The sequence below is a fragment of the Panthera uncia genome, unplaced genomic scaffold (assembly GCF_023721935.1).
Source record: "Panthera uncia isolate 11264 unplaced genomic scaffold, Puncia_PCG_1.0 HiC_scaffold_618, whole genome shotgun sequence".
NCBI lineage: Eukaryota > Metazoa > Chordata > Mammalia > Carnivora > Felidae > Panthera > Panthera uncia.
In genome coordinates this window covers 18,560-34,379 of record NW_026059779.1, presented here as the reverse complement: position 1 = coordinate 34,379, position 15,820 = coordinate 18,560, and the positions used below count along the sequence as shown (strand labels likewise).

The 15,820-nt window shown below is 56.7% G+C and overlaps 1 protein-coding gene across 1 annotated transcript; it reads left to right on the top strand.

The window, feature by feature from the left end:
* Positions 1–1,138: 1,138 nt before the first annotated feature.
* Positions 1,139–15,660, top strand: LOC125918270 (spectrin beta chain, non-erythrocytic 4-like; the record flags this gene model as incomplete). Its single annotated transcript, XM_049624284.1, has 14 exons — positions 1,139–1,417; positions 1,510–1,640; positions 2,534–2,738; positions 3,057–3,437; positions 4,573–4,817; positions 7,745–7,883; positions 7,977–8,061; positions 8,440–8,636; positions 9,129–9,748; positions 10,759–10,828; positions 11,439–11,731; positions 12,894–13,067; positions 13,217–13,259; positions 14,450–15,660. Coding segments are annotated over 14 exons (3,021 nt in total), but the record flags the coding sequence as incomplete, so codon positions are not given.
* Positions 15,661–15,820: the final 160 nt, after the last annotated feature.

The following is a 15,820-nucleotide window of genomic DNA, read 5'->3' as shown; positions in this document are numbered from 1 at the left end:
CGCTCTCTCTCTCTCTCTCAAAATAAATAAACGTTAACTTATTTATCTTTATTTTTTATTTTTTATATATAAACTCTTAAAAAAAAAAAAGTTGGACGCTTAGCCAACTGAGCCACCCAGGCGCCCCAGCTTTCGTGTCTCTGTTTCGATGAACACACTCTTGGCCATTGACAGTGTTGAGGACAAGCAGAACTGGCCTGTCCTTTTCACGGTTGAGGCAAGCAGTCAAGTGCACTTCGTGCTTAACGCTGGGGGAGCTCAGCTGTGCGTGCACAAGAGTGCTGGACACTCAGGAGCTGTTGGACGAGTGATAGCAATTGGTACTGATTGAGCACCTACTGCATACCAGGTACAGTTCTGAGTGCGCCATAGTAACAACCCCACAAGGTGGATGTTAGGGCTACCACCAGCCATGTGCAGTTGGCAAGTTCCTCAACACCACCCGCCCCCCACCCCCACCCCGCCGTGCCTCAGCTTCCCCATCTGTAAAGTGAGATAGAATGAAGTCAGACGCCTGGGGCTGCCATGAGGACCAGATGAGCTGCTACATCGTGCAGAGCCCTTGCTTGGCAAAGTGCCTGACAGCCAGGCAGCAGGTGCTCAGTGTCCGCAAGTATTATCTCCGTTTGCAACTTGAGGAAACTGAGGCACAGAAGCCAAGGAAGGCACACGGCAAGTGCAGAGCTGCTTGAGGGGGAACGTTGGAGGGTGATGGAAGTGTTCCACATCCTGCCCCTGGGTACACGGTGTACCCACGTGTAAAAAGATTTGCACACTTCACTGCCCGTGAGTTAGACAGCCACTGCCCCTAAGCAACCTGATTCGCAGCCTGTTTCAACCATTAGAGGGTATCTGACACCACCAGGCGGCTTGGTTGAGAGCACAGTCTCTGGGGCCAGCGTCCTGTGCTCAAGTCCTGTCACCCCCTTACTAATTGCTTGTTTTCCCACCTGCAACATGGGGGTGTGAGTGAGCGAGTTACACAAACTGCTTCCGTGGTACCTGGCGCAGGGTGGGGGGCTATCTGGGGGGGGGGGCGGGGGGGGGGGTCCTGATGCCCTCCGTGGGCTGTGCGCACGCGGTCCTACCGGGCCTCGGAAAGCCCCTCTCCACCCACACCCCCACCTCCCGCCCCCAGGGCCTGCGACGGGAGATCCAGGCGCACGGGCCGCGGCTGGAGGAGGTGCTGGAGCGCGCGGGCACGCTGGCCTCGCTGCGTAGCCCGGAGGCGGAGGCCGTGCGCCGAGGTCAGGAGCAGCTGCAGGGCGCCTGGGCCGGCCTGCGGGAGGCGGCGGAGCGGCGGCAGCAGGTGCTGGACGCCGCCTTCCAGGTGGAGCAGTACTACTTCGACGTGGCGGAGGTGGAGGCGTGGCTGGGCGAGCAGGAGCTGCTCATGATGAGTGAGGACAAGGGCAAGGTGCGCCCGGGCTGGGGGGTGCGGGGGACCTGGGGGCTCTGGAGCCCGGGGCCGGCCGCTGCCGCCTCATCGCGGGCGCCGTGTGCCCCCAGGACGAACAGAGCACCCTGCAGCTGCTCAAGAAGCACCTGCAGCTGGAGCAGGGCGTGGAGAACTACGAGGAAAGCATCGCGCAGCTGTCGCGCCAGTGCCGGGCGCTATTGGAGATGGGGCACCCGGACAGGTGGGCGGACGGGGGCGGGGCGGGGGGGGGGGTTGGGGGCAGGGGGGGGCGGAGCCAGTTCTTAAGGAATGGCCCAGCAAGATCTGAAGCTTCGCTGGTGGAAATTGGGACACGGTCCCAAATTGGACATTGGAGTGGGAGGGGCCCTCACTGCCCCGAGCTGGAGCCCTCGGATTTCAGCACGTGGTTGGGGCCCCGGATGGAGGGGCAGTGCCCAGGGATGGTTGAGAGGGTGGGGCCAGGGGTACTGGAATTTGAGTGTAGGGATGCGAGGTGATGCCTCAGACTGAGGAGAGAAGGAAGAGCTCAAGACAGGGAAGGGCCTTCTTTCCACCCAGTGTCTGGGAAGTGTCCAGAAGGACAGAAAACCCTGGAGTGCTGTGATTGGGTGTAGCCTGAGACCTCCTGGGTGGCCAGGTGTATGGCCTCCCTAAGGTCAGGAGTAGGGGCCATCTCTGGGAGGCCTGGACGAGGGTTGGGACCTGAGAGGGGGCCCAGGGTTAGACCTCTGTCCTCCTGAGCCAGGAGACGGACTGGAGGTGAGGTGCCTTGGCTGGGGACCCAAGTAGGGAGTTGGGAGCCCCGCCCAGGTCACTGGAGGGGCAGGGGGTGGGACCACAGAGAAGATGGGAGGGGGGAGGGGCAGTGAGCTTGTCAAGCTTAGGGAAGCGGTTTCCCCTGAGCGCTGAGATAGATGCAAGTATTGGGTTCACTGAATCCGAGTCTTGCAGAAAACAGAAGCCCCCGCGAAGGAGTCCAAGCAGGTGCTACTGTGGCCGAAGGTTCAGAGGAAACACAGCCCTGCCCGGAGAGGGGGGGGGGTGGCAGGGGGTCACAGCTCTGTCCTGAAGTCTCGGGGGGCTCCATCCCTGCCCCTCCGTGTCCCCCGTCAGCGAGCAGATCAGCCGTCGGCAGTCTCAGGTGGACCGCCTGTACGTGGCGCTCAAGGAGCTGGGCGAAGAGCGCAGGGTGAGCCTAGAGCAGCAGTACTGGCTGTACCAGCTCAGCCGCCAGGTGGACGAGCTCGAGCACTGGATCGCGGAGAAGGAGGTGGTGGCCGGCTCCCCTGAGCTTGGCCAGGACTTTGAGCACGTCACGGTGAGCACCACCAGTCATGACATTGATACCCGCGGCTACCGCGTATGCTCCTGAGGTTCTCTGGGCCTCAGCTTCCCCAGCCCGAATCCGAGGATGATCATAGCACCCACCTCTTGGCTCCTTTGTGGGCCCCAAGAATTTACCAGAATGGAAGGCGCTTAGGACAATACCCAGCACACACGGTGCCCAAGGTGGTGTCGGTTACTGTCATCGGATTATTTTTCTTGCCGCTGTTATTGCTACAGAGCAAGTGCTCTGTGGGCTGGAGGGGGGCTCGTGTGTACAGGGCCTTGGCCCATGCTGTGTTCCTGGTGGCAGGTGCTGCAGGAGAAATTCTCCGAGTTCGCCAGTGAGACGGGCACGGCAGGGCGGGAGCGGCTGGCGGCCGTGAACCAGATGGTGGACGAGCTGATTGAGTGCGGCCACACGGCGGCGGCCACCATGGCTGAGTGGAAGGACGGGCTGAACGAGGCCTGGGCCGAGCTGCTGGAGCTTATGGGCACAAGGGCTCAGCTGCTGGCCGCCTCTCGGGAGCTGCATAAGTTCTTCAGCGATGCCCGAGAGCTTCAGGGTCAGATCGAGGAGAAGCGGAGGCGACTGCCCCGTCTGACCGCCCCCCCTGAGCCGAGACCCAGCGCCAGCTCCATGCAGCGGACCCTGCGGGCCTTTGAGCATGACCTGCAGCTCCTCGTGTCCCAGGTGGGGCGCCGGTGGCCAAGAGGGGAGGTGGGAGGGCCCGGACAGCGTGGCCAAGGCATGTTGGGCCGTAGAGCAGGCGAAAGTCAGGCTGTAGAACAGATCGACGTTAGACAGTAGAACAGATGAAAACAGACCACAGAACAGGGAGAAGCCAGATGATGGGGCAGGCAGAAAACCGCCTGATTGCTTGGTGCGTAGAACTCAGGCAGTGTGGGGGGAAAGGTGGTACAGAATGTCTGATAGAAATCAGACCGTTTCTCCAATGGCAGGGGTTCTCCTAGAAACTGTGAAGGGAATCTTTTCCAAATCCACATGGAGAGCCTAAAGGAAATTTCAGAGGGTTAAGAGAAATTTGGCTCTGGGGCAGATAGAAATTTGATAGGTCTCGGATGGTATCCTATGATTTTCCTGCAAGAACTTTGATGGGAGTGGGTTTCATGGAAATGACAGTGGAGCTGTTAGACTGTCAGACTGTTAGAAATCAAGCAGGGAGACTGATAGTGATTAGGCAGTGGATCTGATAGAAATATGGTGGTCACTCCAAAAGAAGTCAGGCGGCTGAACCAATAGGGAGTGAGTGGCCGGTCTGGTAGAACTCACATGGCAAAGCCGATAGAAATTGAGTAGGAGACCTAATAGTAACTGAATAAGCATTCTGAAGGAACTTGGGCAGTAGGTAGTAAGTCTGAAAAAAAAAAAAAAAAAACTGAGTGAAGAAAAAAATGGACAGTATGTCTACTCAACATCAGGGTGGAAAGAGGTTTCCTGAAGGAAATCAGATCGGTCTGTACTGAGGTAGAGGCAGACCCAGTGGAAGTAGGGCTCTCAGACCAAAAGAAATCAGGCAGCGGACTGAAAGAAACCTGGTCATAGGTCCAAAAGCAGTCAGAACGCAGGTGAGTCAATGACAAACAGGCAGCAGACGTGAGTGAAACATGGTATGGGTCTAAGAAGCAATCAGAAAGTGGGCAACCCAAACAGAAATCAGGCAGCGGATAAGGGGGAGAGCCAGTTGTGGGATCACAAGGGTGGCGGCTCATTACACCTGGCCAGCCGAGGCAGGGCGGGGCCCGGATGCGGGGGGCGGGGCCTGGCTCCCGAGGAGGGCCGGCGCTGGACCTGGCATGCCCCGCAGGTACGGCAGCTGCAGGAGGGGGCAGCCCAGCTGCGGACGGTGTACGCGGGTGAGCACGCAGAGGCCATCGCCAGCCGGGAGCAGGAGGTGCTGCAGGGCTGGAAGGAGCTGCTGGCAGCCTGTGAAGACGCCCGCCTGCACGTCAGCTCCACGGCCGACGCGCTGCGATTCCACAGCCAGGCCCGTGACCTGCTCTCCTGGATGGACGGCATCGCCGGCCAGATTGGGGCAGCTGACAAGCCCAGGTGCCCCTCATCCCACCTCGGGCTCCCTACCTGCCTCTGGGCACCACCCCCCTCCCCGCCGCAGCCCATCGGCAGTCCCCTTCCCTGAAGAAATCTCAATACCCAACTGCCAGGCACTGGACGAAATGCTTCATGTGTGCTATGACCCCTTGTCAGGCCTGGCCTTGGCAGCTCAGGGCATCCTCTTGCCTTCTGGCCTTCCCAGTTGCCCACTGCTGCCCTCCCTGTGTCACATCACGGAGTGGGCTGCAGCCAGGATAGGGAAAGCAAGGTGTGGGACTGCATTTGTGGCTTAACCTAGTGGGTGGAGGGCACTGATTTATTGCTGACCTGACGCTTCAAAGTGAGCGGCCAACAGAAACCCATCCCGCGGTGATGGGGACCCAAGGGCTTTCCATCACTTGGCCCCAGAAGTTGCAGTCGCTGAAGAGGAGAGAAAGATCGCATGGGAGGTTTCAGGGACTAAACCTGCACTCCCATCTGTCAGCCCAGGAGCCCCAACCTGTCTGCGGGGGAGGCTGGGAAATGTAGTTCAGCAGCGTGTCCAGGAAGACAGGGATTTGGAGAGTGGTGACTCTGACTGTGAGGCCTTGCCTACATTCATTTACTCAGCAAATATTTCTTGAATGCCTACTGTGCGTGGATGGTTAGCAAGACCAAGCTGCTTCCCTGATGCTGCTTACATTCTGAGCATAGAGGCAGGCAACAAATAAATTAAAAAGCACCTAATATTATTTCAGGTAGTAATAAGCGCTCGGAAGACAAAGCAAGGTAAGGGGATGAGGTGCTAGCTGGCAAGGCCTCTCTGAGGATGTGATGTTTGAATGGAGGCCTAAAGGAAGTGATGGTGAGTTGCGTAAAGTTTGGGGGAAGTGATGGTGAGTTGGGTAAAGTTTTGGGGAAGTGATGGTGAGTTGGGTAAAGGTTTTTTTTTTGGGGGGGGGGGGAAGAGTTTTCCAGGTGGAAGGATCAGCAAGTGCAAAGACCCCGGGGTAGGTTGTATTTTGAGGAGGAGCTAGACGATCATTACGGTTGGATGGAGTGAGTGGGGGTGGGGGAGAGTAGAGAGTGGTAGGAAATGAGCTGGGAGGGGCAATAGGGCATGGTGAGGAGTTTGCCTTTTTCCCTGAGTTGGGAGCCGTGGGAGACTTCACTGCAGGGGAGTGATGTGATATGAGGTACATTTGAGAAAGATTACTCCAGATGCCTTGTGGGGAAAGGAGTACAGAGAACAGGGGTAGAAACAGGTGCACCAGCCAGGAGGCTGCTGCTATAATCCAGGTGAGAGATGATGGGGGCTTGGTTCAGTGTGATGGTTGTAGAGATGGGGAGAAGTTATTCATTTTAGGAATTAAAAAAAAAACGTTTATTAGGAAAAATTTCAAATGTACACAGAAGTTGTGATAACAGTACAGTGAACCCCCACGCAGAGAATGAACACCCATCAACATTTGGCCCACCTTGTTTCATCTGTGTGCTCCCCAACTCCCCCTCCACCCCTTGCTGAGTTCTTTTAATACAAAATCTCAGAGGTGTCACAGCATTTCACAGTGTGTGTTTTAAAGTTATAGATGTCCGGTCTGACTGATGAATTAGCTTCAGGGGCTGAGAGAAAAAGAGGAGTCCATGGATGAATGGGTGAATTTACTGAGATGGAGAACTTCAGAGGAGGGCACTTTTGGGAAATAGATCATTCCAGACGTACTAAGTCTTAGGCAGGAATCATTATAATTCAGGATCTTCAGAAGCAAGTTTGGCTGTATTAAGTCTTGCAAAGCTATGCTTGCTGACTGGGGGAACCTTCAGAAGTTTGGGATTTGTTTCGGCATAGGATAGCTGAGAACAGCACTGTCCAGTAGATACATAATGCAAGCCACAGATGTGAGCCACATATATAATTTAAGCTTTTCTTGTAAACACATCAGAAAAGTACAGGGGTGTCTGGCTGTCTCAGGCAGTAGAGCACACAACCCTTGATCTCAAGGTTGTAAGTCTGAGCCCCAGGTTGGGTGTGGAGATTACTTTAAAAAAATTTTTTTAACTCAATAAAAAAGTACAAAGAGGCAAGTGAAAATTAATTTCAGTGATTCATTTTACTAACCCAAATATATATCATTTCAACATGTAGTCAGTATTAAAATTATTGAGGAGCACCTGGCTGGCTCAGTCGGTAGAGCATGCGACTCTTGATCTCAGGATCATGAGTTCAAGCCCCATGTTGGGAGGTAGAGCTTATTTAAAAAAAATTAAGAATATATCTTAATGTTTATTTATATTTGAGAGAGAGAGAGAGTGTGAGCAGCGGAGGGGCAGAGAGAGGGAGATACAGAATCCGAAGCAGGCTCCAGGCTCTGAGCTGTCAGCACAGAGCCCAATGTAGGACTTGAACTCACAAATTGTGAGATCATGATCTGAGCCAAAGTCAGGCGCTTAACCGAAATTGAGTTGCCCAGGCGCCCCCAAAATATTTTTTTTAATAAATAAAATCATTGGGCTATTTTACAGTCTTCAGAATAGGATGTGTACTTTATACTTCAACACATCTCAATTCAGACCAGCCACATTTCAAGGGCTCACTTGCTACCCAGGTCTAGCGGCTGCCTGCCGTTTGGATAGCCCAGACTTGGAAAGTTCAGATCATTGGCCAGTGGAGCCTTCAGAAGCTTAGCTTTAAAAAGTTAGAACAATTAGATCTTGACGCCTGAGGTTAGAATCACCAGAATGTGCCATTTGAGCACCTTGGAAAAAGTTGGAGTCACTGAGTCAGTGAAGAGCTTGGCCCCTCAGCACCTGGCCTGACAAGGTGGGTGTCCTGAGATGCTACCAAACAGCTGGCTCAGGGATCTGGGTTCATCCGGGACTGGCATCTGCCATGGGGGCCTGGAGAGGCTATCTGAGGCTCAGATTCCCGCCCCCGACCACTGTAGGGACGTGTCGTCAGTGGAGGTGCTCATGAACTACCACCAGGGCCTGAAGACTGAGCTGGAGGCACGGGTGCCTGAGCTGACAGCCTGCCAGGAGCTGGGGCGCTCTCTGCTGCTCAACAAGAGTGCCATGGCTGACGAGGTGGGAAGGGGCGCGGGGGTGCCCCTCTGCCATCTGTGCCCGTTGGGGCAGGAACCTCCCTTGACGCCTCTCCTACCCACCTACCACTCCCAGATCCAGGCACAGCTGGACAAGTTGGGAACCAGGAAGGAGGAGGTGTCAGAGAAGTGGGACCGCCATTGGGAATGGCTGCAGCAGAGTGAGTGGGGGCCCAGATGCATGGGGTTCAAGGGCACAGGGATTTGCATGTTTGGAAAGGCCCAGAGGGTGACCCAGCATGCTTTGTACACCACTCATGGGTGCCCAGCAGCAAACATGATGGCCTGGAGGGCGGCGGTGGACAAGAGGACTGTCTTGCCATTGAATCTCTGGTGGTGGACACCTAGGGGAGAAGCTGGTGCCCTCAGAAATACCCCCAGCCCCTCTCATTCCTGCAGAGCCCAGAGTGGTCAGGGCTGGGATACAGAAAGCGGGAAGATGTGGAGGGGGCGGGGTGGAGGGCCAGAGAAAACAGCCAGTGCCCTGTGAAGGGCCCACAGGTGCACCCTTCACCCTCACCCCCAATGTCTCCCCTCAGTGCTGGAAGTGCACCAATTTGCCCAGGAGGCAGTGGTGGCCGATGCCTGGCTGACAGCCCAAGAGCCGCTCCTGCAGAGCCGGGAGCTGGGCAGCAGCGTGGATGAGGTGGAACAGCTTATCCGGCGACACGAGGCCTTCCGCAAAGCGGCTGCAGCCTGGGAAGAAAGGTTCAGCTCTCTGCGGCGCCTGACCACGGTCAGCACCCGAGATCCTGCCCACCCCCCCATCCCCATCCATCTATATGAGACAGACATACCGGGACTGGAACTTGGTACTCAGTGCTGAGTTGAGTGAGGGCTGAGGCAGACCCTCACTGGGCTCCCAGTCCAGTGGGGGAGAGGAAGGGGACAGACCTGTCACCAGACAGTGACACCCCAGGGCTGGGATGGGGGAAACACAAGGTGCTGTGGGAGCCCGGAGCACTTGTCCTGGCGTAGGGGGAGGCCTATCTGAGTGAGACTTGAAGAATGAGGAAAGACCCTTGTTTCAATGCCCTAGATGTTTGCCAAGGAAGAAAGGAATTAAGTTCCTGGCAGGGAGAAAACATGGACGCAGGCCTGCACAACCTTGCCTTGTCAGTAATAGAAACTATTAAACTGCATGGTGTGGGAGGCAACCCAGAGGCGTCTTCCCAGACCGCCCCCCTCCCCACGCCCCTTTACCTGACCCTGGCCCCTCCCTTCCCAGATAGAGAAACTCAAGGCGGAACAGAGCAAGCAGCCCCCGACGCCCCTGCTGGGGCGCAAGTTCTTTGGAGACCCCACGGAACTGGCGGCCAAGGCAGCGCCCCTACTGAGGCCAGGGGGCTACGAGAGGGGCTTGGAGCCCCTGGCTCGTCGGGCCTCGGACACACTGTCCGCAGAGGTGCGGACCCGGGTGGGGTACGTGCGCCAGGAGCTCAAGCCCGAGCGCCTCCAGCCGCGCATCGACCGGCTGCCGGAGATCCCGGGGAGGGTGGAGACTCCAGCCCCGCCGGCCGCACCCGAGGATGCGGCGGAGACCCCCGGGGCCCTCGCGGCGGCGGAGCAGGTCCGGCCGCGCCCAGAGCGCCAGGAGTCAGCTGATCGCGCCGAGGAGCTGCCCAGGAGGCGGCGACCGGAGCGTCAGGAATCGGCCGATCAACCCGAGGAGGCTGCGCGGAGGCGACGGCCAGAGCGGCAGGAATCCGCGGACCACGAGGCGGCACACAGCCTCACCCTGGGCCGCTATGAGCAGATGGAGCGGCGGCGCGAGCGGCGCGAGCGGCGGTTGGAGAGACAGGAGTCCAGCGAACAGGAGATGCCTACCAGAGGAGAGCTGGCCAAGGGGTGAGGCCCTCAGGTGCCCAGGGAATGAGGGAGCGGGGACACGGAGAGCTCCTGGAGCCACGCGGGCCCGTGGGGGGGGGGGGCTGCTGGGGCTCAGAACTGCTTACTGCCCTGGTACCCATTTTGCAGAGGTGCAAACAGGCTGAAGGAGACGAGGAGAGGTGCCCATGGTCCCACAGTGGCAGTTCTGTTGGAGGAAAGGACTTAGCTACTGAGTTCTGGCCCCTGCCTAGGTGGTCCAGGCAGGGATTTTGTCCTCCCTGCACCTCAGTTTCTCTACTGGGCTAATGGTGAAACCATCTTCTAACCCTTCATCACAGGCTTTCTCCACCATTTAAACTGCGGGCTACTGTCATCTCCATTTTATGGATGGGGCAACTGAGGCTCAGAGAGGGCAAGTCAATCAGTTTGGATGAAGCAGGACTGGAACACAGGCCTTTCAGAGTCCAGTGTTAACCAGAGCATGATGGGCAGATTGATCTTATCAGCTGTATCCCCACTAAGAGACCATTGGTCAAATATGTTTTGGAGACAATGACTTCTTGACTCCTTTTTAATTTTGCATATCATGAACGTTTGCTGAGTCCCCATTCTGTATGTGGTATGTGCTAGAGCAGTGGCCACACCAGCCTCAGCCCTGTTTGGGTGGAGATCCCAGTCCAGTGGGGGAAACAATGGATAGTGATGACCCAAAATGACCAAAGAAGTCCGAGGGGCTTGGGATCTCAGGGGGTGGGTGGGGAAAAAAGGCAGCATAATGTACAAAGGCTTGAAGGCACCAGTTTGGATTTTTCTATGGCTAAAACTCAAAGGAGAGGTTCTGTCCTCCAGCAGACATATTCCAAGTACCTATGGTGTACAAGGCAAGCATCTGAGAAAGGTAGCTGAAGAAGTGAACAGGGGCCTGGCATCTCAGGCTAAGAGGTGGAGGCTCCTCCAGCCAAAACCAAGCTGGTCCCTGGGAGAGGGTGCCCCCAGTTCCATTGGGTCTTTCGGCTTCCCCCTCCCAGGAAGGCCACCCTGGCTGACATTGTGGAGCAGCTGCAGGAGAAAGAAGCAGGCCCAGGGCTCCCTGTCGGGGTAAGTTGAGCCTCAGGATGGGTGGGGGTATGGGGAACCCTCTCCTCCCAGCAGGAGTCAGAAACACCAATGCCTAGCCCTGCTTCCCGCCTCTCCCTCCCCATCTGAACCCTGCAGAGATTCTCAGGGGGTGATGGAAAGGGCCCCCAGATGCCTCCCACAAACTGAAAATCTCTCCTTAAGAAAGATAAGGCCACCAACCTAAGGAGACTCCTACTCCCCTCTACACACAGACTCCACACTCTTCCCACATCTGTCCTAGACTTTCTCTAACCCGGTGGGGGGTTCACATATCCTCACAGACAGCCACACACACACAGAAGTCCCAGATTCCTCCTACAGACAGCCGGGACATCAACGTGCCTGCACACCCACCTCCAAAGAGCTAGCGCTTTCCTCCCTAAGATCGAGAGCGATTACAAACCCAGGAGTCCTGACAGTCTCACTCCCGACACCGATGGGGCCCCTAAAAGTTGGGTCTCCAGCCCTGAGGCCCTCCCATACTCGCCTCCAAGACAGATGGGATCCCCCAGACTCGTGAGTCCCCCAGGCAGATGGCTCCAACACCCCCCCTATGGACAGCACCCCTCTTCCCCCTCCCTCCACACAGCCGTCGCTGCCTCAGCCTCGTGAGCTTCCCCCAGGCCGCCTGCCCAACGGGCTTGAGCCGCCCGAGCGGACACCTCGGCCGGACCGGCCGCGGGCACGGGACCGGCCCAAGCCGCGACGGCGGCCGCGGCCCAGAGAGGGTGGTGAGGGCGGGGGAAGCCGGCGCTCGCGCTCCGCCCCGGCCCAGGGCGGCTCCGCCCCCGCGCCTCCGCCACCGCCCACTCACACAGTGCAGCACGAGGGCTTCCTGCTGCGCAAGCGCGAGCTCGACGCTAACCGCAAGTCGTCCAACCGGTGAGCGTGTGGGCGGGGTTTTGGAAGGCGGGTCCCAAGCTCAGAGTGTCCAATAAATGAATAGATGGGCCTGGGGGTGGTACTAAACTTCCTGGAGTCCTACGGGTGGCGGGGGTAGGCGGGGCCTGAAGAGGGGCGGGGCTCCAAGGACTCGAATCTTTGAATTGGAGGAACGGGACTTAGGGTTTAGTTCGGTGGCCAAGGGGGTGGAGCTTAGGTGGGGAGCTGGACCGTAAAGGAAGAAAATATTCCAAATGTAAATAAATTGCCACCCAAACTCATAGCAACCAACTCAGGAGCTAACTATAGAGCTAATGGCAAATTGGATTTGGGGTCTAGCCTACAGGGTTCCAATGGTTTGTAAGGTGAAGCTTGGAGAGGTCATCCAACCTCTCAATGAATGGGGTGGATCCATCCTCGAAGTTTCAAATTGTTGCCGGGGTGGCTGGAGAGGTCTGAAAAGGGACAGAGCCCAAGCTCTGAGGTCTGAGGTAGGGGGCACATGCAGATGTCTAAATAGCGACTTACTTTTGGAGTTCAGCTCATGTTTGTCCAACCCTTTTTTTGTCCAACTGTGAGGCAGAATCTGGGGAGAGGTGGCCAGCGAGCAGAGTGAGGCCTAGACCCAAGATGTGAAAAGAGCAAAACAGGTTGAGGTTTTGCCTTGAGGCAGTCTTTTTTCCTGGTAGTGAGGCCAAGGTGAGAATAAAGGGGCACCTTCTGTGTATTTCACTCAAGAGACTTCCTTCTCCTTTGAGGCTTTGGCCGAATAGGAGATAGGCATTTCTCATACAAGACACAAGACGCAGAGATCTCCTTTCAGGGGATTCCATGGTGGGTGAAGGAGTAGGCAAGGAACACGCCCAAGCAAAGGCTTATGGAGAAGACAGCTTAAGTCTTGCCTTCAGGAAATTCAGTATGGGAGGGGAAATGGAAGGGCAGGCCCAGCAGGGGTCAGCATAAGGCTTGGAACTGAGAGTCTTAGAGTCTCCCCTTAGCTCAGGAACATCCATAAGGAAGAGCACCCCAGACACATGGCCCGGCTAAGGCAAAGGCCCAAGAAGAAGGAAGGCTCAGGTGTTTTCAGCCATGAAAGGTATTAATGAAGAGTTCCCAGGCAGAGTGCTGTGACTCTGCCTTGAGCCCCATATCGTCACCCCAGGTCTTGGGTGAGCCTGTACTGCGTTCTCAGCAAGGGGGAGCTGGGCTTCTACAAGGACGCCAAGGGTCCGGCGTCTGGGGGCACACACGGCGGGGAGCCACTGCTCAGCCTGCACAAGGCCACCAGCGAGGTGGCTAGTGACTACAAGAAAAAGAAGCACGTCTTCAAGCTCCAGTGAGCCCCCCAATGGGCAAGGGGGAGGGATCCAAGGCCCGACTCCCCTTCCCCCCCAGCAATACCCTGCTTCCCTGGAGGATAGTTGGTGGATGGGTGGGCCGGGCCCCTGCCCCAGATTCCCCAAGTTCTGTGTCCCCTTCCTACAGGACCCAGGATGGCAGCGAGTTTTTGCTCCAGGCTAAAGATGAGGTGAGATCTGGTCCTTTCTCTCCCCTCTCTGGACCTCAGGAGCAACCTGGCTGGCTGGTTTCTGGCCCAGAGTGATGCAACTGTGAGCCAGAAACACAAGCCAGAGTCACCAGGCTATGATGGGAAAGCCTATTGACAGTGAGAGCCCAGAGGAAGTTCCTAACCTAAGGAGGGGGGGAGGGGAGGCAGGGACCTGGAGGGCTGCCTGGAAGCCCCAGGACAAAGTCCAACCTCCTTGCCTTGGCCCCTGAAGCACCACTGGAAAGATAAAAGATGGGAGTTAGTGAAAAAATGGGATGATGCAGGCAGAGAAGAACCAGAGGTGCAGAAATACAAAGCATTAACTGAGCTGGTGGAGGGTTCAAGGAGGAAGGATCCCAGAAAGGTTCCCAGGGGTTGTGGGCCATTTGGAGGGGGTTGGAGTTTGTCCTAAGGGCATTGGGAAGCCATGGCAGAGTCTGAGCAAGATTGGGGGGTAGAGGTTACAGTGATGTCTAAGAAAGATCCTTTGGCAACAATGTGCAGGGTAGACTGGGGAGAGGGACAGAGGAGGTGTGGAGCCCAGGAGGCAACCAGGACAGGCACCCACATGTGAGGGCACAAGGCTGGCCCCCAGCCGGCCTGTGGGGAGGGGAGGAGGGGGTGGAAGAGAGTGAACCATGGGACTGAGGCTAAGGGGAGAGGTCAGGGGAGGAGCAGGCATGGAGGTGGTTTAAAGAGATGTTGAAAATAATAATGCTCATCATCTCATTCATTCTTACCAGAGGCTCTGGGGTAGGCCTGTATTCTCTCCCTGCCAATTTACTTTTAACATGGAGATGAAAACAGTTTTCCATTCTAGGGTTCTTATGAGAACTAAGTTGATACATACAGAGTACTTACATGGCCTGGTAAAGGTCAGTGCTCTATAAATGTCGCTGATGTTATCATTGTTTGTGTTGTTGTTTATCTCTATAGTGGGTGTTAGATATAATCCTATTGCATAGGATTAAGTGAATTAATCCACAGAAGCACTTACAACAGAGCCTGGCACATCTTGAAGTGCTATGCGACGGTTTGCATTATTGTTATCACCCCCATTTAATAGACTGGAAAACGGAAGTTCAGAGGGCAGTCCGATTCCAGGCTCATCTATTACTCAGTCTGCCTTCTTCCAAATCGGGACTCTGTGCCCTGTCTCTCTCCCCCAGGAGGAGATGAACGGCTGGCTGGAGGCTGTGGCCGCTTCAGTGGGAGAACACGCCGAGATCGCCCGCTGGGGGCAGACACTACCTACCACGTCCTCCACGGATGAGGGCAATCCCAAGCGGGAGGCAGGGGAGCGCAGGGCCAGCGGGCGCCGGAAGTGACTTCCCACCCCCTGGGCCTGACCCATCCCCGCCCCTTCTCTCCGCACTGTGGGCACAAAGACACTTTCTCTTCCGCAGGGGCGGGAGCCCCTAGTTCCACCAACACTGCGGACGCGCCAAGATGGGCACTGGAAAGGAGGGGACTTCTGCACTCCAGGAAGTGGTGGGGGGATTGATGCCCCTATAGCCATATCTCGGCCCCTTCCTGCTCGCCACCCCACCCCAGGTGCTGGGGCTCCATTATTTTTATGCAATAACTGAGTTGGGAGGGGCGGGTAAGGGGCCAGTTGAGCCAAGCCCCCTGCCCCGATCCCCAGATCCTGCCCCAAGAAGCTGGGGTGGTAGGGGCGATAATTCCTGCCCCCCTCTCCGCCCTAGGGATGGGCATGGGGCCGCTGGTGAGGTCCCCTGGACCATCCAGGGTGCTAGGGGGTGGGGAGGGGACGTCTCCTCCCCGCCTTTACCTCACTTCCAATGCTGCCTTGATCTCTGTCTGGGAAGGAGGAGTGAAGGGGCCTTAGCCCCTGCACTCCGCCGTCTCAGAGCCATGCGGTTAATTCCTGACTTAGTTTATTTTTGCAAAACGTCGACCTCCTCCTCCCCCGCCCCGCATCCGCGAAGGCTTTTAATGGGAGGGGCGTCAAAGCTCAAAACTGTCTTCCTCTCTCCTCCCCCCTCCAGCTGTAAATGCCGCTACGTGAGGGGAGGGGCGAGGGGAAGCCCTCCCCCCTGCATGCTTCTGGCAGAAGCACCTCCCTAGGGAGTGGGGGAACCGGGTTGTGGGCAGCCCCCATAGCCACCTGGCGGAGCCGCTGGGGCCCAGGGGTGTGGGGCGGTGTGGCAGGCGCACACTGTATGTACCTATAATAAATACTTTGGCTTTGACGGTCTATGCTGGTTTGTTCGCGTTTCATGGGCTGCGCCTGAGAGGGGGTGCGGGGGGAGGGGAATGGAGGGTGGCGCGGGGAGAGACTGCGGCTGCAGAGAACATTTAGATGTCCCCTTGATGTGAACTAACTTCGGGGTCTAAACACACGTCCCCGACGAAGCACCTAGATTCCATTCCTAAAATGGGAACCATTCCTAGGGGAATGTTTTGCTAGCCCTTGTAACTAAACTTCCCCAAAACAGCCTTGCGGTGCGCCCCGTCCAGCACAGGAAAGGCGGGTCCCTTTAAGGAGGCGGAGAATTTAACTGCGACGGGTGAGCGCT